At 37.0% G+C, this 24,083-nt stretch overlaps 1 protein-coding gene across 2 annotated transcripts in view; it reads left to right on the forward strand.

The window, feature by feature from the left end:
• Window positions 1-20,740, forward strand: part of LOC134204331 (calcyphosin-like protein) — a 41,501-nt gene extending 20,761 nt beyond the window's left edge. The window contains exons 1-4 of one of the 2 annotated variants that reach the window (XM_062679160.1): window positions 16,813-16,920; window positions 19,317-19,594; window positions 19,657-19,809; window positions 20,127-20,740. In XM_062679160.1, coding sequence (XP_062535144.1) covers window positions 16,828-16,920; window positions 19,317-19,594; window positions 19,657-19,809; window positions 20,127-20,343 — 741 coding nt within the window. In that variant the 5' untranslated portion in view covers window positions 16,813-16,827 and the 3' untranslated portion in view covers window positions 20,344-20,740. Of the gene's footprint in view, window positions 1-16,812; window positions 16,921-19,316; window positions 19,595-19,656; window positions 19,810-20,126 lie in introns of those variants that run through there. The other variant, XM_062679161.1, reaches the window with a different exon arrangement.
• The last annotated feature ends 3,343 nt before the right edge of the window (window positions 20,741-24,083 follow it).

Consider the following 24,083-nt stretch of genomic DNA (forward strand, 5'->3'; position numbering starts at 1 on the left):
AAACACAAATCATTCAATCGATGCTTTTCCAGAGCGTCTTCAACATCCCAAGTCGAAACCGATGAGCACATCATTCAATCGACGCCCTTCAGGTGTCTTCGACATCACAAGTCGAAATCGATGAGAAAATCATTCAATCCAACGCTCTTCTAGCATCTTCGACTATCAAGTCGAAACCGATGAGAAAATCATTTAATCCGACGCTCTTCCAGAGCCTTCGACATTACTAGTCAAACCGATGAGAATCATTAAATCAGCACTTCTACATTACTAATCGAAACGATGAGAAAATTTTATTCCGGCTCTCCTCGCACGACATTACAAGTCGAAACCGAAGAAAAACCAACTTAGTTCACCGAGTGGTGATACTGCCTTTCTCGCATTGTAGATACCAACCTTATATGGCGCTTATACAGTTTGATTCCATTTTCTTAATAACTTTTAAACAAGTGGTCGATCGTTATCAAATTCAATAGTGATCAACAAGGCTTTGTCCCCTCTCGAATGACAACTTTGCGAGAAAATCTTAAGAATTACTATAAAATTGGCTAATGTTTTTCGGTTTCGTGTCCACACACACACACACACACACACATACAGGACAGACAGACATTTGTTCAGTTCAGACTAGTCGATTGTATATATACATCATGGGTCTCGAGACTTCTATAAAAGTTCGATTTGAGGTGAAATGATGCACAGTACAACTTTTGATACGAAAGCAAAATGTCCTAATCACGCCCACAGGATACTTACAAAAAATAATTTCCTACCAGGAACAACCTGGCAGGATCTCAATGTGTGATAATCCGCCGAACGAGTGTGATCACTGGTGTTCTTACCGAGCAATTTTTTAGTTGCCCGACGATGAGAAGAGCCAAAGTCGTGGCCTGTGTATATACTGGATGATACGGATGATGTGTGACACTTAGGTTTGTCGATTCCTGAATTAAATCGAATTAAACTTAAAAGTGACGTTCGGAGTGAAACCCCGCTCATAGAATGGCTGGTGCTACCCAGCAAGATCACAAACATCTATCAAAAATTCAATATCTGTCAGTAATCTTGTCTGCGAGCGAGGTTATTTAGAATTTTGAACTGTCACTTTAGTTTAATTCGATTTTGATTCACGAATCGGAACAAAGCCTGATGCACAAAACAGAATCGCAGGCCCACAGATATCTCGGTGATTTTTTAAAACGTCGTAGGCCAAAGAGAGACTTTCTTTGCTTACTTTCTCTTTCAATTATTCGAAACATACTAACATTTACATCGTATGTTCCAACAGAGATCTGAAGAATAGCTTGTCTAACGTACTGAGGTGGAAATATTGCAATAAATGCAAAACTAGCTTCGATATCAGTAAAAGAGCATAATGAAAGAGATGCTCTCATTTGGACGTACGACGTTTTCAAAGTCATGCTAAATGCAAAAATCTATCAGTACTGAGTTTTCGTGATCGTCATGTAAAGGAAACAGTTGCATTTTCATTTGAAGAGACCAATGAAAATGTGAGACCCCAGTCAACTGTCACATTACAAGCAGTCAAAGTTGAAAAGTTGCTTTGTTTTGAAATCTAAATTTCTAAATACTTTTAATGATCTGTGCAAATTCCTGATTATTTAGTGAGAAATAACTTATTGAATGATAAACAGCTTGTTTTCAATAGTTTGATGTGCTTTCATGAAATAAAAATCCGTGAAAATTTGGCGGAATTCTTCATTGTTTATGTTTCTATAAGGGAGAAAAATGTAAATATAGTACAATCTCAATGAAAACGAAAATCTCATAGTATTGATAGTATTGATTTTGCTTTGTTTTCGTTTTTTGTGTTGGAGACCACAGCTGTGAGAACAAGTGCATCATCAGAACTATAGACACTATATGTTTCTATTGGCTAGAAAGAGAGACCCTGCATTATTTACCTCTTTTACACATTCATCAAAAGATATATAGTTACTAGATAAAGATTGTCGCTTCGGTTCCCTTTGTTCTGCTTGTCCGAACATGTTGGGTACCAATGTCAATCATGGATTTTCCTTTTTGACATTTAGCTCCTATCCTCGCCAGCAAAGATTAACGAGCCTGAAAACAAAGAGACGCAATACTCCCACCTTTTCATACCGATTGGAACAACTGATTTGACAGCAAATGCGCTGTTCCAATTTTGAAACTCATCTTTGTTATGAGTGCAGCCTCTTTACAAAAGATGTTCCGGACAGCGACGCATTTTAGTTATACAAGAAAAACCAGATTAATCTCAATGCAGTGATGATGCCTTTCTCTTTGTTCAAAATGGTTGATAAACATATATGAAAAGTCTAAAATAACAATTGGTGAATAACATTCACATTTTCACATTCTCGTAAATAAAGATAGATTGAATTGAAAATTCACTTTGTTTATACATTGTAATAATTGCTGCGGATGCAATTTGTTGCAAGCAAATCGGATGAGGTTAAGTGCCTGAAAATGTGATGAGGTTGGAGAATTACAAAATCGAGTTTCAGACATAGTATAAAATTGTATTTTGGCCCAACTTTGAGCCCATTCCCCAGTTCGACCTGATTTTAATGTGAAACAGGGACTGGATTCCGTTTAAATAATCGGTTCAGGATAAGATTTCGACAAATGAGTAGATTTTTTGCACACACGACACTACACATGCATACACACTTCTTCTGAAAATTCGTTTTGAAGCCAAATCCAACTGAAATTGTGAGATAATATGATTCTTCATATAGAATAAAAATTCAGTTGACATCCTCATAAAATTATTTCGTTTCATTGTATTCAGTCGATTCTTTGCTATTCAAGGTCAACTTTCCAAAGAAAATATGGTTCTTTGAAGCTCTAACTATAAATCGAAACAAAAACCAGCCGCTCAAACTTATAGGCCTGGAGACACTTTGCTTCGTCGGACCTAATCTGCAAAGGCTGTTTGTTTTGATATTTTAAAATGTCGCAGTGTCCATATTTATTGCAAAACGTTACGATTTATGCTCCTTCTCGGCATCTGCGTGTACGCATCTTATCATGATTCAGCGTCACAGGACGTCATATGGTTTAAAACCTCTGGCTGTTTCGGTCGTTTAATAGTGCAAGTGCTGTTTTGATTTTAATGTTGTCTAAACTAGTTTTAAGAATAGAATAAGAAATATTAGATAGGAAACGTCTGAGGGTTTTTAAATTCAAGACGAGTAATAAATAAATGAAAGGAATAAGAAAACGAAAAGGTGTGCAGTGTAACGACCTGAAAAATCCGATGTTCGTTCAAAATCAGGCCAATCTTAAAAACAGCACTTTTTCGATTTTGTTTTAAATTTAAAATACTAAGCGAATAAAAATTTTGACGGAAAGGTAAATTTTGCTAATGAGTAGTTCCGTTTTTGTCATTATCATTCAAACACTTTTCAACAAGATTATGAATTTGATCTGATTTAAAAATCTGATCAGAATTCTACTATTCTTTTCTTTATATGGAAAGCATTTTCATATTCATGAATTATGGTTAAATTGATTATTTTGATTTCTAAACTGATCCAAACTTTATCAGATCACTCTGGTAAACTATCAAGTACAAAATCTGATAGATTACGCGTGAAGAGCTTAGTGTATCAAAATCAGCATTTTGAGCTCATATTATAACAAATTTACATCGTAATGATTACATACCTGATATACTATCAGAAATCGAAAATCGTTGTTTGCTCTCGGTAATTTGTTATATTGTGCAGGATGTTTTCGATCATTAGTATGTGTGCACAAATGACAACTTTCGTGATCATTTTCCAAGGCTCTCAAGATGTGAAAATTTCTCCGCAGTACAAATAGCACGTATCCAAGCATTCACCGCCGGAAAGTACCACGGCGGCCAAATTAAAACAATTATCGAATTGGCTTTTTTCTGGAGGTATGTTGTTCTTAGGCGACTATCTGGCCGTATTTTCGTTGCGACCAAAATGATGCGGAGGAGTAGATTTTTATGAGCGGTACATTAATATAGGTTCGATAATTTAGTAGTTTGTCAATAACTCATTCCAGAGGTTAAATTTCAAACGTGATATGTGGAGGACTTCTAGAGCGAGTTTTCAACTCTGCCTAATTGTTGTTTCTTGCACTAATAACAGAGTTATAGCGCTAGTAACTTATTGACTGATCGAAATTTTGTTATCATTTGTATTAGTAACTAATGCTTTAACTTCTATTATTAGTTGAATCAAAACAACAAACTATTAGGAGAGCTGTAAGAAAATATTCGCACTAGAACTCCTGTAACACGTTTTGACATTCTTCCTCTGAATATCATTGTAGTTTGTCAATGGTCGAACTAAGACTAAATGATCTAAGAAAGTTTGATACTTTTTCTACTGACCCTAAAAGAAAATTTTCTCCGAATCCTTCCAAAACTCAGTTTCTCCTACATAATCGAGTGCTTACTATGAAGATTAATGCTATGGAAAGAACCACGCGAATAAGGTTGATATAGCCATTTAAATCACTAGTGTTCGAATATGGAGTCATTTCGGGACTTGAGTCAAAACGGTTTATTTTTCAACGTCCGATTAAATGCCACCGAACCAAAGCATAGCACCTGTGCGTTACTGCACGTATGCACAAGCAGCCGATGTCTTGATGAGGTAAATAGTTATTTATTGCAATCGCGAGCCTCTTGTTCTTCGAACACTGCTAAGAAACAAAGATAGTTCAGGGTAACTTTATAGCTCTCAACCAGAGGATTTATGTTCGGTCCTCTTTTAGCCATCTTATTTCAAAACTCATATTTTCTAGGGTGTGTATAATATTACGCATTTCAAGAAAAAGTTTTGAATACTAGAAAATTCAAACAAAATTTTTGTATTTAACATTTTCTATGATAATCAATGGAACCTATGTGCTGTATTGTTTATATTTATATTCATGACATTTCTAATTGTAATCCATCTGATTATTTGGGATATTTGAAAAAATTCAGGTCTGAACTCAGATGATGGAGGAGGTAGGAAATGAAACATAAATGCATAAATTGAGAATCGATATGTACTCACAGTTTTCTTTAATGATTGTAGAAACAAAATATGATTTACCTTGGTAGTATCAAGCCACTTCGAGTTTCAATAGAGTAAACTATAAGTGGAAAATTAAATTGATGCTTCAATGCACAAAAGAAAGATGCCTTACTAGAAAGACACTAGTTTCAGCTTAGAAGCTTGCTGAGTTTATGGGGCAGCAGAAGCTGCATCGGAATTAAGACTCGATTCCTCTGCGCGTTATTTCCGCAAGACATCTAATGTTCTTTTTTTCCGTGATACTCATGAACCAGTTTCCCAAATCTCATTTGCTCGGATCAACATTCAACCCAGCTTGAGCTAAAATAGAACATTGCTGCACCAAGCGATGTGTTATCAGTGTTGCGAAATACCTCGTGAGTAAAAATACTCACTCTTACTCATTTTGTGAGTAATACTCAGGCCGTGAGCTACTCACTAAATCTCATACTCACGCAGTGAGTAGGACCAAACTCATGCGAGTATTACTCGCCGGGTAACTCAGGTGAGTTGATACCAATATTCTGTGTGAGTGAGCATAATTGCTCGTCAAGAGTATTGTGAGTAAAGTTGGTAATATATCATTTGGATTTTTTTAACAATCATACACGATGAACTATCATTTTACCCAATGATAGAAGTGACGTTATAACTAGTTCTGATAGGTACAAAGGGTTAGTGCGTTACCGTCAAGATTATACGATAGTTTTGAGTCTAAACATTAGAGCCATTGAGATCAGAAATAGTGCGTTTCTTTATGGAGCGTATATGTGCATGTCTCGTGCAGTGTGTACGACTTCGCGTTATATGTTCTGACGGACGGAAATCAGAGAAACTGATTGGCTATTTGATGAAGTATCATAAGATTATTTAAAAATGGATATAGTATCCTTCAGTAAAGGATTTAGAAACTGCAACAATAACAAATCTAAATTTATATTATGGCAGAAATGATAACAGTCATTAAAAACTGATTATATACAAAAGTTTAGTAGTTCTATGGGTAGGCCTTTCTAGTTAATTGATCGAATAGTTAATTGATAAACATTGTGGCAGATGGTGATTCATAATGATTACATAGTAAGTAACATTTCTATTAGAGGTTTTGTATGAGTATAGAGAAAAGAGGCCAACAACATATGAATGGACTCTGCTAATGGAACCTGCCACTAAATTCCACAATTACTTATTTATTACGGAAGGAATATTGTTCATATATTTTATTTCACCATATCTTCAAAATTCCTATCTTGCTTTCTAGTATCCATGCTCCATTGTAGCATGCACCTCTTCATATTCTTTCTTCTGTATTTTTCTACTAAATATAAAATTCTAAAACTAAAAGGGACAGTGATTCAACAGCGTGGATCCTCAAACAGCTTCTCATAATTTTACCTAGAAGCAATCGTTCATATTATTGTCTCAAAATGTTTCATCATGTCGTAGGGCGGCAGACCGGTTCGATTTTTATATCCAGCTTCGTCCTTGGTGTAGCAGAACACGCGCAGTTCTTTCGGCGTCAAAACTCTTCATCGAATATGGTCTGCTATCAGTATATTCCAGAGTTTTAAAGCTGTTTGTAGAAAGAAACATCATTGTAATATTAGAGCTACATGTTTAGGTAATCTTCAATCTATTGTCCTGTTTCTAGAGGCATATCTGGTGTCCTTTCGTACCTGCGTCAAGGTAGGAAGATTGTCGAAACAGGACAGAAATCATAGGATATTGGTTTGCCTTTTACTGGTAAAGGCAGATGGTAATTCGCTCAGGCAAACAAGCAAGCCTAATCAATCTGCTCTCCTACCACTTTGTCTGAAGTATGTAAACCGACTACCGATTCATCGTCAGTCATATTTATCCAGTACATTATCATGTATGTCGAAAATGAGACCGACTGCAATTATTCGAACTCGACAGATGATGGATTCCATGGTTCAGAGCTGTTCAGAGAACAAAATTCTTTGACCTGATAATAGACTTTCCATTTTGAGCCTAGAAGTGAGAATAATTCGAAATCGATCATAGTAAATAATCTTGCTTTTAGCGAATTTTGGATATTCTGGATTAGAATATAGGCAAGAAAATAGGACAAGTTAAATACTTACACGTAGATGCGATTAAAAATTCTTAACTTTTCAACTTCTGTTACTTTTCATGACACTGCCGGGACTGCACTTGTTTTACATTGCTGAGCAACCGTTCAAATCCGACTGTCACTTTATGAAGAACTGTCAATGACAGTAAAATCAACTGTTTTCAAACGTCCGTGAAAGGCCTACGAGCAAAAGGCACGCCATGTAGAGGGACTGCTCGGAAATATCTCTTTCTCTTCGTGCTTCATAAGTTTTGACATTTACTGGCCTTGTTGTTTTCTAATTTCTGAGCGAGAAAGACAAAGTGCCAGTGCAGTGTCCTATTCATGATGGTAAATTCCACGCACAGGCTGACAGTTTTATGGATTTTACTGCACGCTAATCTGAAATAACCCAGTACGGGTCGATTCACCGGATTTTTTCGATATTAGCGGTTGTCAAATCTGGGAACATGTCAACAAATGGATCTGAAGGTGAACGAAGCAACATATGCCCGACGTTATTCAGAGAAAATGTTGGAATTTTTCTTGTATGCAGCAAAATATAAGTAATAGTTAATTTGTCAAGGCGGAGTATAGTTAGGCACAGCCGGTAAATGATAAACGGTGGGGAAACTGAATTTTTAAACATTTTTATATCTAACTATTCTGGGCGAAAGAGCTGGATACCGGATACCCAGATTTTTCGCGAGATTTGAGTTTAGTACAGGCCCAAATTACAGTAACCACGGTTTTGCTTGATTTTAGGTCACTTTTGACATACTTCTGGGTAGCTCAGATTAGTGTGTGTAGAGGAACAAGAAAGGGTGTTCAGCGGCATATTTCACGCAGTCTGACGAGACAGCAATGTGTTTTTGCTATAAGAGTGAATACCTTCGTATTCCGGAATATAATAAATGATATTGGGATGAGAGGGTTGAAAAGTCTAAAATTTGCGTCACGTAATTTGAACGACCCACTTTGACCGAAGTACACACAATTTGCAGATTGAATAATAGGCCTTTCATGTGTGACACTGTCGAGACTGTACTTGTTTATTTTACAACCGCTGAGACCCAAACCTGTTGAATCTATCACTTTCATGAAGAACTAGCTGATTTATCGTCAATAATTGATTATTATTACATTATTGATTACTAAATTATTTACAGTTCTTCTATATGAAAGTGATATCTTCAGTTGTTCAGCGGTTGCTAGTGGTTGTGGCAAGCTGCAATCTCAGAAGTGTCATATGAAAAGGCCTATTCGATTTTCATTGTCACTGGCATCAAGTAATCTGACTGTAACTGTTCTCTTTCGTATAAATAAATATAATCGCGGTGTAAACTAAGTTAAATTTCCTTCTCCATTTGAGTAGTTTTGATAGTAGCTCATTACTGCTAGATAATGAAGTTTATAATCTCTGAAAATAGCATAATAGGTGCATATTTTTGCCACAACAGCACTTCGCTTAATAAAATGATGAAAATATAGCACCGCCCAGCAAAAGACCCATTCTTTCCGAATAGCTTTACGGGCTGGAACAAACCAATACGTTGCAGTACTAACGTTATATGTCGAAAGAACATCATAGTTTATACCTCATTAAAAGATATTTTAGTTACTAGATGATTGTCGCTACTGTTCCCTTTGTTCTGCTGTCCGAAACATGTGGTACCTTGCCTGTCAAATCGTTATGGATTTCCTTTCTTTGACATTTACGCTCCCTCGCCAAAAGATGTTCCGGGACGGCGACAGCGACAATCTTTATCTAGTAACTAAAATATCTTTTTAATCGATTAGACATACTGTAAGTATGTAAACAACACTGCTCGGATTGATTTTTGCACAGCGAATCTTACAATTTCAATAGTTGAAACAGCAATGAAACGATTTCGTGCAAGGCAATTAACTTGTGGAACCTGGATATAATATCCATCGTCTTTTAGAGATCGTCAGAGTTATACACCCTCTTGACTGTTGCTTGCGACACCAACTATGAGTCTCGAAAGGGTCTTAGGCAAAAAATATCGCACCATCTTCGTTGTCACCACTGGAAAATCCAAAATGCACCTTGTGTACTACTAATTCAATGGACTACGAAAGAATAGTCGATGAGATGGCACACTGGAAAGCGACATTAGAGGCGATCCTCAGGACAGTCACCGGCCAAGTACATTTCTTTGAATTATATTCATTTTCAATTTTATGTTAAATCTGAATATTGATCTAATCTCAAAATATCAAGTAAAAGTTTATCCAAGATCTCTTTACAATTCGTCCAAAATTCATTCAAGTCCAGCTTAATTTTCAATTTTTACAATTTCTAAAGATTCGTCTGGATTTATCAAGTAATCTCTTTCAGGGTCTAATATTTATCTAAGATTTTTTTCGGAAAATGTTTTAGAGTTTCTTCGAGAGTTCCTCGAAATTACATCCTCAATTTTTTAGAAGATTTGATTCGTTGGAAAATTCTTCTGAAATTCGTATCGATTTAAAAAAAGTGATTTGGTTTCTTGAAAATTTCTTGTTGAGATTAGTTATTTGAATGTGTATTTAGAATTTTTTGTAAATGGTTTCAAAAAATAATAGGAACTTTTTGAAATTCTTTCTGAAATCATTCGTCATTTCAATTAAATGATAATTACAGCAAATGAAAGGTAAAATTAAGCTAAATACATCAGTAATCACATCGGAAATTTCTCCACTTTTCGATTGTTTATGTACCGTGAATATCCTGAGCAATACTTTTAAAACTCCAGGAGGATTTTGCTATTCACCTGGAATTCCCAGGCATTCCTACAACAATTCCATCGGAACTTCGTTTTTTACTCGGCAATTTATCCAGAATTCCATCAGTAATTCCGTCCGCAATATTTTAGCTTTTCTGAATTTCTCCAAAGATTACTCCAGAAGAACCCTGAATTCTCCAGGACAAATTCTTAAATCCTCAGAGTTCTTCCTGGAATTCTCCAGGAGCTTCTCTAGGATTCTTTCAAGGAGTTTCTTGATTGTCAATTCAGGAGGAACTACTGATAAATTCTTACGAACTTGAACTCCTGAGAATCAACTGAGTCAAATAAGACGCATGGTGAAATTAGTACGTCAAGTTAGGCATCTCGGTCCCATAAAAACAAATTATAAAACAAGTACCTTATATTTTGAAGTTTCATTATTTGTAACACACTCTATAAAGAAGGAAGCTAGTTATGAAGAATATTTTGTGAATAAATTTGAGCATTATTTTAAATGAAGATTCTTTTAAAAAAACTCCGAATAATGTGGTAATGGTAAATGTATAAATTGTTCTATATTTATTTGTGTCTAATTTATGCACGGAATTCCCATCTTATTGAATTACCACTATTTAATTTCTAAATACGCATTGCTAGAAGACAAATATAATATATTATGGTAACCGTTCATTTGCCTCAAAAATGATCTTGTGTATCCAGTAGGATATAGCAAGTAGGTAAACGATTTATTTCATCCAAAATATTTATTACAGTACAAATTTGAAATTAATTAATTATTATGCGTTGAAGTCTTTTAGAGTAAAATTACTGTGAGTGAGTAATATTTTCTCATACTCACTCGCAGTATGAGTATTACAGTTCAAACTCACGTGGAGACATACTCGCGATGAGTTTGAACATCTCAACTCGCGAAGTGATGAACGAATCAGCGGGTACTCATTTCTCAACACTCGTTGCGTGATGCTACAGGCAATATTCATCCGACGGCAGAGACTGCACGAATGCGCCATCGTCCACGTCTTCCGCACATTTCGCTCCCATATGCTGATTGAACGCCACAAAGAATGATGCATATGCAAATAGAACGAAGCAGGCAGGCTTGCCGCTGATGCTACGATGGTTAACTGACCGATCCACAGTGGCGGAAATCCAGAAAAACCTAAACAAAATCGTTCTTTCGTGTGCTGATATTATTTTATTTTGCACATTTAGTCAAGGATACCTCAATTTGTTAATTGTAGTTGGTAAATTTAATTTTCGGTGACTTGGCTCAAGTTGATCTTGTAAAGTATCTTAAACATATATATATGGGAAAATTAAATTTGACTAAATTTTATCGGAAAGATTCAGGAAGAACTGATATTACGCATTGAAATATATATTTTGTCTACTTAACAGGTGGTTGTTTGAGGTGCGCTTTGCTCCAAAGCGGAAAATTTACTGTTTCAAGGTTAGAATTAAGACGCTGTGTGACTGCACATCCCTAAGTCATGGGCTCGTAAGTCTTTGATATAGCAGCATATGTCGGAACCTATTTTCAAAATGAATTCAGCGTTACAAGATTACTGGTTGCTAAATTTTAAGCGCAACGTGGTTTAGTCGACATTTGTATGGGGGACCACCACCACGCATGGCATTCTACCATTCCTTCTTTAGGTGCGCATTCGTAGCGGAGAGCGTTGAACGTGTTGAAGCAAAAGCGATGCTTTTGAAGTACATGAGGATTATTTACAGGTTGTTATATAGGTATTTGTGCTTTTCTTAGCGCTATGAGTAGCAAAAATGAGAAAGTTATGTCTAACGTTTAGCAGAGAAGATGATTTTAATTAATGAACGGATATCCTATCCTAAAAAGTTTTGCATTGATTTCCTCGCATAGTGAATCTGCATCTCAATAAATGAACAGCGCTATCCAAGCGGTTTTAATAATTTGCTATATTAGGCATCGTACTATAGGTGAGCAATACGTAACTTCTAGCGTTGGCCGAAATGGTCATTAGTCCAAAAGGGTCATTTAACCGAAAGGTTCGTTTGGCCGAAAAGGTCATTTGGCCGAAAGGGTCATTTGGACGAATAGGTCATTTGAAAAGTGACAAATTAGGAATGAGAAGAAAGAAGTCTCAATTCTCGTTCCTCATTTCTCACTTCTCACTATTAAAAGTGAGACGTCTCACTACCCACTTAGAGGTGTGGACCGCCGCCGCCGACGTTACTGGATCGGCGCGCCGTTGTTTAAAATTTGGTCCCCGGTGGTCTATAATTTTCCACGCTGATTCAAATTCGAAGAAGTCCGCAGAATTTTCCGTGGAAATTTCGAAGATTCAGTGAGATTTCCGCAGATTTTTCCAATTAATCCTTAGATTTTTTTTCGTTGAAAGACCAATGATTTCCTAGGGATTTTTTTCGGCTTGCAGTCTCTATGCAATTAAACAACTACTTATTACCCATTTACCGACATTTCGATGTTATATTACATCTTCTTCAGGGATTTCTGTTGCGGAGTTTATCAAGTTGATTGTTGAATAATGGTTGTTCAGCTTTGCTTCTGCAAGGTTGTTGTCAACCCGACATAGCTTGCTCCTCAGTCATTGCTTGGTATTCAGTAGAAAATATTGCTTCGCATATCAGGAGGAATGGTGTCTTTCAAATTTGGGAAAATCTTTTTGGTGGTGTCTCCGTATCGTGGAGCAAGTACGACATTGGGTAAATCATCACCGAAAGATTTCCTTAAGCGTTATGTGAGCCCTTCCCCATAAACAACCATGATTCATCGACGACGTACAAGCTCGAAAGATTGAAGGAGAAGACGGTTGTTTTGAAGCAAAGTGTAGAGGAAGATCACCATTTCGACCTGGAGGAAAATTTTTTAGATCATAATAGAAGACAATCTGCCTTACCCTTTCTGGAACTTTGTAGCATTATTAACACTCCGAACACAGTGAATGAGAGATCTGATGTGGACAATCTCCTTTCTATGTATGTAGGCATATTACACACTCCTTAAAACAAAAATCAAAAGCCAACAAACACACATGTTAACCAATAACCATAAAACCAATAGTCAAACACATATAAACCAATAGCCATAAAAGCAACCATTGTACCTACAACGATCTACACCTCATCCACAATATTTTCACCACAGATAGTGAAACAAACTGACCGTTGACCGAAAAGTGAGAGATAATAACCGAGTTCAGTTTTTTATGCTCTGAAGAAAGACCGATACAAATATTTAAAAACCATTATGTCTCTCCCCTCCTCAGATTTTGCCCAAAAATAATATTTTGAGGGGGCAACAAAATAAAATTCGGATAATTTTGAGAATGTTCAAAACGTTCTTTATCAAATCTTTAACAAATCCCGTAGCGTAGTTGGCTACACTTTCGCCTTATAAGCGAATGGTCATGGGTTCGATTCCCAGCCCCTCCACCAAACCTTCGTCAATCACCAGAAGCGCAGTCCGTACGGTGGCGTTTTGGAGAACGCGCCTCACCGACACGGCTGCCTGATGACGACTGACAAAACTGTTCTTCTTGGAGGCACTCCTCCAACGTACTTCGATTAATGGCAACCGAACAAAGCAACGATCACTGGATTCACCACATGGACAAATGAACACAATGGACACACGATGATATGGACTGGCAACGACAACGATAACGAATTATGGACATCTAAAAATAGATTCTGTGTGGATTCTGTAGAGCAGAGTACCACAGTAGATCACGGCACAGTAGCGGTTAAGAACACAGGCTGACTATCAAATGAATATACGAATAAAAAAACCGAACAGTTTTCCGTAAAAATAAAAAAAACACGTAGAAATTCTGAAAAAAATTAGTTAAAATTTCGTAAAATTCGTGGAAATTCCCAAGAAATTTTAGAAAATCCCGTGCAAATTACAATGAATTTTCTATGAAAATTTCAAATAATTTTTCGATGAAATCCAATGTTTTGATATTGTTCACATTTTGAACAATCTCCCGCGAAAAATATGAAGAATTCTCTGTGTAACTTTCGAAGAATAGGGTAACCGTACCCTTAGTGGAGGTAGCACCAATAGTGGAGGTAGTGGGGTTTTAACGAAATTTATCATATTTATACACTTTACGATGGTTTCAGTTGATGCGTCGTGCTTTAAATATCCTGTTAAATGCAACTTATCCTAATATTTTGCTTGGAAAACTATTGAAAACAATGATTTTCCTTAACAAAATTGACTCCCTTGCACCTATAGTGGTGCAACTGTACCAATAGTGGCGAGTCTCATAAGAAACCAATGGATAGCACCACTATGGGAACCAAAATTAATTTTTACCTCCACTAAAGGAACAGTGTACCCATAGTGGTGCAAGCAATATTTGGTAATTGTTGATGTTAAATGACATCTATCTCATTTTTGTTAGCAAATTTATTAGTTTTTCTATTGACTAAGATATAAAAGCTGTAAATTTCCCATAATAATCAATTTTTAAAAAATATTTCCTTTTATGGATCTACTAATACCTCCACTATTGGTACCGTTACCCTACTCAAAAAAAGCTTTCCGTGTATTTTCTAATAATTCTCCTGTAAAAACTTGAGACAATTTTTCGTGAAAGTTATGAAGAATTTTTCATGTAAATTCTCAGCATCTAGAAAGATCTTCTATAAAACGACATCCCAAGTAACTTATTTTATTCATATTGCGGATTTAGGACAACAATCACCATAGAAAGTTCCTCAGTCTTATTGGCGCTCTTATTGCTATCAATAAAACTGTCATAAACCAACTGGAAAAGATTCAAACGCCAAATGCCTATTAACTTTATTAACTATTTGGACATATGCATTTTACCGCACACAGATTTTAAGTTTAAGCGCAAACATCATTTTATTGAAGTAGTATATTTTACTCAAATTTTGAGTAGGCCAGTTTCTAATGAGAATGAGTCGCATTCGACTCTATTCTGAATAGTTCGTTCACAGCGCGAAGGAAATAGGATCATATGATGATGGATCGACTGTAATTTAGATATTTCGGGATTTTCTTGGCATGCAGTCTTAATTCCAGAGTCAAAACAGGGTTTTACTACTGTCCGACGTTTCGGCAATTGTATTTTGCATTCTTCAATGAGAGAACTATAAAAATTAGGTGTATTATGATTGTTCATAATTTTGTATGTTCGTTAACTTACTAGTGGTCTGTTTTTGTCAAAACTGTCTGTCTTAACATAAATCCGTCTTTGGGTATTCGGTTTCGTATCACTGTTTGTATAAGATTGATTAGTGTAATGTAATAATTGAATAAATGTTGTTACTAACGTGTCATTTGGGTAATTTTCGCCTATTTGTCCTCACTATTTCACTATTTATAATCTGTACTGCTTACTGTCTGTTACTTTGTAATATTGTGTTTCTGCGTGTCATCAGTGTATGTATTTTGTTTATAATTTCAGAGTAATTCGTATTTAGTCCTTCTGTATCTGTTCGTTTGTTAATACTTGTTTCTTGGTTGTGTAATAGGGTGGTTCAAAAAATTGATTTTGCTCCACAGTGCTCATCTGATTCTTTACCATGTTCTGAGTTTGCTCTGAAAATTTGAGCTCATTTGGATTAAAACTGATTTACCACAAGCCGTTTCAAGTTTGCATGCAAATTAGTATGGGGAAATTTATTTTTTCATTACACTGTTAATGACGCTTCCCCATCAAGCGCCGATTAAAAGAAAACCTACATAGTTAATAGGAATACTCAACAGCTTCCACACAGTGAAAACCGCATCTCAATTGATCGTTCCAATAATTAGTAATCGAATTTAATCTATACCGTGGTTTTCTGGAGCTAAATGCATAACTCATCAACAGGCAACATTGCTGCTCGTGGCGCGAAAGATAGCACACACACATTCAGGCTACTATGTTGCACTGCACATTTCAGTGATGCCCTCAAAGAAGTTTAACGATCATGACTAAAGATTCGCAACCTGCCTTAAAATCGATTACTAATTATTGGGGCGATTAATCAACATGCAGTTTTCGTTGGGTGAAAGCTGTTGAGTATTCCTTTTAGCTATGTAGGTTTTCTTTTAACATGCGCTTAATGGGAAAGCGTCATTACCAGTGCAATGAAAAAATAAATTTCCCCATACTAATTTGCATGCAAACTTGAAACGGCTTGTGCTAAATCAGTTTTAATCCAAATGATCGCAAATGTTCAGAGGACACTCAGAACTTGGTAAAAAATCAGATGAGCACTGTGGAGCAAAATCGATTTTTTGAACCACCCTATTGTGTATCCATACCATCTCCAGGAACGGTAGTATGGTCTTCTTCTGTGTTTCGTCGATTATTGTAGGTTTGGTGAGGTCGAAGCGGTGGTCGTAATCAATACAGTGTGTGATGAGTGCAGTTTTTTCCCTGAGTGTTTTTACTGTATCGTCCTCGTGTGTGTGTCCAGAGTTGAGCAATCTCTCAAGTTTGTTTTGGTCACTCCTGTGACCGGACAGTCTTGTTTTCAGCAGATTGCTCGTCATGCCTATAAAGCTGCCATCGCAATCTTTGCATTTCAGGCAGTATATTAGGGTGTGTCGGTGATCCATCGGCAGTGGATCTTTGATGCGTGTATACAGGTTTTTTATAGTGTTATCGTTTCTTGCTATTATTGATATGTCCGGGTAGTTTTTCTTGATAAGTTGTGTGATTCTTGGTGTTAAGGCTGGAATATACGGTAGGGACCTGTAGGTTATATCGTTGCTGCTGTTATTTACTGTGGTTGTGTTGTTTTTTTTTTGATGTTCCTTCACTCGGTTCAGGCATCTGTTTACTAGGTTTCGGGGATAGTCATTCATCAAAAGATTTGTTGTTATTATTTCCTGTTTTTCAGAGTCGGTTAGGTTTGTGGATAGCGTTTCTACACGAGTGATGAAATTGTGAACCACGTTTAACTTTTGATTCATAGGATGCATTGAATGAAAGTTAATCATCCTACCAGAAGCAATGGATTTACTGTACCATTGAGTTTTGATCGTGTTATCCGGTTGGCTTATAACAGTCATATCAAGGTATGGGATTTTGCCGTCGCATTCTTCCTCAAACGTGAACTGTAGTTTGTTGTGGTATGAGTTGAAAGTGCGTAGTGTTTCTTGTAAATGATCGGCTTCCAGGATCAGAAACAGATCGTCTACATATTTTCTAATGACTGTTATGTATCGTCCGACTGTTGCCATAGCGTACGAAATTAGAGTTCCCATCACTAAATCGGCTAGTACAGGAGATAGAGGGTTGCCCATTGCAGTTCCGTAGATCTGTTTATAATGCTGATTTCGGAAAACGAAGTAGCTTGATGACATGCAGAAGTCTACAACTTCTAAGAACAGATCCAAACATATCGTAGTGTTAGGTTTGATTCTGTCCCAGTTACTGATAATATCACGTGTCACGAGTTCTCGAGGGATGTTGGTGAAAAGTGATATCACGTCGAATGATACCATCACTTGTCCAGGAGGGATGGTGATTGTGTTGATATACTTGCAGAACGTTGCAGAGTCTTTGACGTTGTATGCGTTATCTATGGATGGTTGAAGAAGGCAAAATACAATTGCCGAAACGTCGGACAGTAGTAAAACCCTGTTTTAACTCTGGAATTAAGACTGCATGCCAAGAAAATCCCGGAAATACGATCGTTAAATAGGAAAAATTGAAATAATTATTTTTGAAAATACGCAAAATGCTCACGGGAAGCGGGTTATTTGACATAACGCTGTTTTGCATAATGTCATTTAGTCAGTCAACCCAGTAACACATGACATTGATCACTTCATACCAATAGCATAACGTGATCTCCTTGTGATATTTTAGTGCAAAATATTGATATTATCATCTGATCTTTTATCTCTTACTAGTCGACCCGGCAGACGTTGTCCTGCATAGTAGGCAAAAATGCGCGTTGTGAACTGCCCATGCGAAATTTCCATACGATTCTAAATTTAAGTTTTTCACGATTTACCTAACCTTATTCGCGATTTTTGCATTAGGAAATATCATATAAACCCGTCGGAAATGATAACGAACATATTTGCTGAAGGAATGGAGAAAATCCATCCAGCAGTTTGCGAGTTATGCGGATACGAACACAGGCCATTTCATTTATATATATATATATATATATACAGATTTCGGGTCTGGGTCATTTTTGCATAATTTTGAACTACTGCACAAGAGTGGGTCATTTGGCGTAACGGACATTTGGCATAGTTTGTAACTGTGAAAGAGAAAGAGTTATTTGATATATTTTTTCACATAGATAAAGTAGGTCTAATTTTTTTTTTCGGAAAGACAGACAAACAAAAATTGTGTACCCTCGATAACAGAAATTGGTATGAACTAGCCTTGCATAAGAGGTAATATACCAAAAAATAATACCAAAAATCATGCGAAATACTTTAGTCATAACATGCTTAGGTATTTCAATACCAAACGAGTATGCAGTATGCGTGAAGTATTACGCATGTTATTTTTTTGTATTATTTTTTTGGTATTTTACCTCTTATGCAAGGCTAGTTCATAACAGAATATGGTATCAATCCACCAATAATAATTAGAATTTTCAGTTTTACTTTTTTTTGTGGAATGGTGAATTCTGGTAAACTCATTTCTCACAACTTTTTTATCAATTCCATTATTAATATATTTGGGCCATTTGGTATGAAGGTTATTTTATGGTACATAAGGCACAACTTCGAACTGCGACAAAAGTGAGCGTAATTTTGGATAACGGGCTTCCGACATGATTTGGTAATGAAGGGATCTTCATAAAAGGGATTATTTAGCATAATATATAACTGATGGAAAGATGGATACTGTTTATCAAAAACATACATTCATATTTTCCTAATACCAAACAAACTGTTTACAAATATCATATTTCTTTGCCACATTCCGATGATTTAATTTCTTCCCTTGTACCAAGCAAATGCTTGCTTTCTGCGAAAGGATTATAGAACTTTAACTCATATTAAGAGTAGGCGTTTGCCGGGACTAAGGCAATGGTGGACAAAACGTAGTGAAATTAAATGGAAAGTACTAAAATCGTCTTAGACAGTTGAAGACATTCCATTATAAGAGCCTTAATATATTTTTTCTCAAGAAGCTAATGTAAAATACTCTATGCAATGCTTTAAAATCACATCAATTCTGATTTAAATTGTATATTTTTGATAAAAAGGTTTTCTATAAAAATGGGGAACTGCCATCAAATAAATCAGGGTGAAAGCAGTTATCAATTTAAAAATTAGCTCTTAGGCTTAAGGAAATTGTTCAAAACATTAGAAAATATTAGCAATTCAGAGCAATTAAAAACTCTCATAACATTCATAGAAAGCAGGGAAATTTCAAAAAAAGTATATTAAACAGTTAACATCATAGAAAACTAACCACCGGTTCGCCGTCTATTTCCCAGATGACCCATCGTCCCGTCAGTGCAATGTCGCGTCAAGAATCTGAAATGATCAACCGCAGCCGCCGGGCTCTGTCGTCCGGTACGTTGACGGATTCGATTGAGAAGCTACGTCACATGTGCCTTGCCCGCGGTGCTTCGGGAATTCTTGGCCTTGGGCGGTGCTTCCGCCGCATGGACGACGACGGAAACAAAGCTCTCAATCAGGAGGAGTTCATCAAGGGTTTGCTCGACACCGGACTGGACATCACGAACGAAGAAGCTACCGAGATGTTCAACAAGTAGTGTGGTTGACGTTGTTTACAGAATTTATTTGAACTGAGGCAATCTTCTCCAATTCTAGGTTCGATACCGACGGGAGCGGATCAATCAATATGACCGAGTTTTTGATAGCAATCCGTCCAAATATGTCCGAATCTAGGAAGAATATTGTGACCCAAGCATTTGCGAAGCTGGATAAAACTGGTGATGGGGCAATTACCATCGAGGACTTGAAGTAAGGATTTTAAAACTCATACTATTCTAATACATTGTGAATAACAATACCCAACCAGCATATGCTAAATTTTCTTACAATGTTGTATGGGAATCTTACAAAATCGGTACAAAATGTTGGCATATAAAAAAAAAATTATATAAAATATGTAAGATTCTTATGCAGCAGGTATTATTGAAAAAGCTTGCAAATTTGTAAAGCTTTTGTAAGAAAATCTTGCGTTCACTGGTTGGATGAGTATACGAACCGTAGTGACAAAGACATGAAATAAATTTAACTCAACAATTAACCTAAATGTCCGTTCACTCACTTACCAGGAACGTCTACTCGGTCAAGAACCATCCGTTGTACATCAGTGGTGAGGAGACGGAGGATGTCATCCTAAGGAAATTCTTGGCCAATTTCGAGGAGAACGGAAACGTCGATGGAACCGTCACCAAAGAGGAGTTCCTCAACTATTACGCTGGTCTCAGCGCTTCAATCGATTCAGATGCCTATTTCGATTTGATGGTTCGCCAGGCCTACAAGCTATAAGATGGCTCCCGGAAGTGGTATCACAAGTCGTTACAAAATGCAACAATATTAAATATTACTATTTATTAATTTAATTATGTTTGTTAAGTTACGTAGAATGTGCAGCATATTACCAAAAAGTTTCAAAAAAAATATTTAAAATGGACGTGGGACAAATCCGAGCTCCATTTTCTGCTAATTTTGCATACTGCCTTCTCATATTTGAACAAGTAGTGTTTCAAAAATAATAACTAATCGTTCACTAGGATTACTATTGAAAACAAAAGATTTTTAAAATGTGACAATTGAACCACGCGAGATCTGTGACAATGCAAGAATTAAAAAAATGTTCTCAAAAATATAGAAGCGGGCTGAGTCTATTTGAAAGAAATAAAACCAAATTATTACGTATATAATAGATATACTGTCTTTCTCGCATTCAGCCAACAAAGCGATCTTTATAGTTATAAGCACCAAACATTTCCGAATAAGAGGTCTAAACATGTCGTATGGAAGTTCAAATTTGATTCGAAAAACTAAAATGGGAATGTATTTTCTTCGACGGGGTTTGAATCCACAAACCTCAACCTCAGTTCGAATCCCATCGACGGAAAGTAGCTACCTTCAATATTGCGACATTTACTCCTATTTAGACTTACCCTGAATAAATGATTCTTCTTCTTCTTATTGGCATTACATCCCCACACTGGGACAGAGCCGCCTCGCAGCTTAGTGTTCATAGAGCACTTCCACAGTTATTAACTGCGAGGTTTCTAAGCCAAGTTACCATTTTTGCATTTGTATATCATGAGGCTAACACGATGATACTTTTATGCCCAGGGAAGTCGAGACAATTTCCAACCCGAAAATTGCCTAGACCGGCACCGGGAATCGAACCCAGCCACCCTCAGCATGGTCTTGCTTTGTAGCCGCTCGTCTTACCGCACGGCTAAGGAGGGCCCCTCGAATAAATGATTATCACAGTCGAATCTCGAACACGATTTCGCAGTGCGTCAAGGTTACTGCACAGTATGGTTATCTAATTTTTCCATACAATATTTACTTTGAAATACTTTATTTTGATTGACCTTGCATCTGACAGTCAGCAAATTCGATAGTCAACAATAAAAATAGTTTGTTTTCATCATCGCCTCAAATCGTTTGACAGTGCGTATTCCAAAACGGGCTGAGAAGTATTATCACAGTAAGCTAAACAATTGTGAAAAGAGCAATACATTTTTGAATCAACTCTCCACATACCTACTGTACATAGGCACATCCAGTTTTTAAACAGGCGTTAATATATCCCAAAAGAGGTCTAAACAAGTCATGTGGCGGATCAAATTCTGCTCAATGAAGTTTCATGGCTACTCCGGATCATTCCGATCATATTGGCCACGATCCGGATCTCCTGTCCAGTATTTTGCTTGGGAATGGCATCCAAGAGAGTTTCTTTTTGATATGCATGATATAAAAAATATTTACACATTTTAATCAATGTAGGCTTTGAATTCATGAAGAGTATTGGCACTTATCAGCTCTGCGTTAAACAGTAGATGCATAAGTATTAGATCGCTAATGTCGTTCCTGTTCACGTGACTAGCATCTAGGTCACTTTGATCTGGCAGCCAAAGTACCGGTACTACAAGTGTCAAGCCAATGTTGATGATGAAACAAAACATGTACTGCAGCATGAGCCTTGTGGAAGCATATTTTGGCAAAATGCTTTTATTGACTAAAGCGCTACTAGCGTTCTAGTACTTATGCTTCTATTCGTTGAACCAACAGTTTTGTTTATCGAAAGTCAAAAAATATTTCTTGTGAATTTGTTTTTTTTTTTTATTCGCTACAATCTTGTCTTATGCCTATTTATCTTTGTTTTCCAGCTAAAAAATATGAAAACCAAAAGCAAACAAAATCACATGTAAATTCTGCTACGCAAGATCTGTTATACCTGATGATCAAGAAATCTAGAAATAAAAACAAAAGGGCTGATTTGTTGAACGATGGTTGCAATAAATATTCAAACACTACTACACTTGGCGCATACTCAGAAGGATTAGATGGACGAAGTGTCGGGACACCAGAAAGCCTAAGCGTAAATTTGAAAGAAAGGGTAAAATAGTTGATTCAAAAGTATAAGATTGCTAATGTCGTTCCTGTTCGCGTAATCAACATCTAGGTTACTTCGACCTGGCAGCCAAGTGCCAAATCGATGTTGGTGATGAAACTAAACATGCACTACAACATGATGTATAATTTATGGCCTAAGCTTGTTGAAGCATAATTTAGCAAAACAATTAAAATGACTGCAGCCCCACTAGCGTTCTAGTACTTATGCTTCTACTGGTAAAATGTAACGAATATAAGAAACTATTAAATCAACGAATGACATTTGAGTAACAAAATTGTTGATTTATTGTCTGAGTTATTATTATGAGTGCCTAGAATCGAGACCGAAATTAAATTAAAATAGGAAGTAATTATTTTCTATCTCTTGAATGGCACTCACTTGGTAGCCACGCAAAATACTGGATAATGTAGACATTTCCTAAAGTTAGGACTCATGTATCCTGAGCACCCATAAGGGCACAACGTAAAAGTTATCCATAATTGGTGGCTGCTCGCTTTAACCTTGACCCGGGTCCGGATCAGATTCCTGTCGACTTCTTTTATTTCTTTGTTGAGGCTACGTCGCCCCTGGGTCTGCTTCTGCTGCGATATCCTGCCGGATTTCAGTCTAGCGCTTGCTTGCAGATTTCGTCTCAGCTCGTTCGTAATGTTCTACTCCCATTTGTGCTCTCGAATTTCTGTTGATTTCGATTTTTTATGATATCGTTGATGGAGCTCAGCATTTAAGATCCAGTTGTGAGGCCACCAGGCCCGAGTTATAAAATGTAGACATCGGTTGATGAATACTTGCAGTTTCTGCGTGATCTCTGCTAATACAAACCAGGTTTCACTGACGTATAACAACACAGATTTCACGTGAGAGTTGAATTTTCGGAATTTGGTGCGTTGACTCTAAACTCGCAAAAGCAGCCTCAGTATTTTTGGTCCGAGCTCTAATGTTGATCTTGGTTCCAGCATCCGGTACTAACTGGCTGGCCCTTATGTATACCGTGTTTGTGATGGCCGTAACAAACCTTCTTGATACTTGATGGGCCACAGCTCTTCGATGAACCTACGCGAAGTGGAGTATCCTTCTCCACAGGACTATCCTGGGCCAATCGCTTCAAGTCGCCCTGAACATTGAGCGCCCTCAGGTCCTCTTCAACTGCAAAAAGCCATCGTGTACGCGGCCTTCCACGAAGCCTGCGGCCCCTTCCGGATTCTCTATTAAATATAATCTTTGCTTGACGTTCTTCCGGCATACGAAAAACGTGTCCAGCTCACCGTAGTCTGCCGTGTTATATAAGCTTAATAATATCCAGCCCTTTATACACCTGGTACAACTCGTGATTCATGCGACGCCGCCAGATACCGTTCTCCTGTTTACCGTCGAGTATTGTCCGCAGCACCTTATGTTCAAACACTCTGAAAGCTTTCCATGTTTCATGGCCGTATGAAGCCACCGGAAGAATCAAAGTAGTCGTCTTCTTCTTCTTCTTCTTCTTCTTCTTCTTCTTCTTCTTCTTCTTCTTCTTCTTCTTCTTCTTCTTCTTCTTCTTCTTCTTCTTCTTCTTCTTCTTCTTATTGGCATTACATCCCACACTGGGACAGAGCCGCCTCGCAGCTTAGTGTTCATTAAGCACTTCCAC

This window comes from Armigeres subalbatus, unplaced genomic scaffold (assembly GCF_024139115.2).
Source record: "Armigeres subalbatus isolate Guangzhou_Male unplaced genomic scaffold, GZ_Asu_2 Contig515, whole genome shotgun sequence".
Lineage (NCBI taxonomy): Eukaryota > Metazoa > Arthropoda > Insecta > Diptera > Culicidae > Armigeres > Armigeres subalbatus.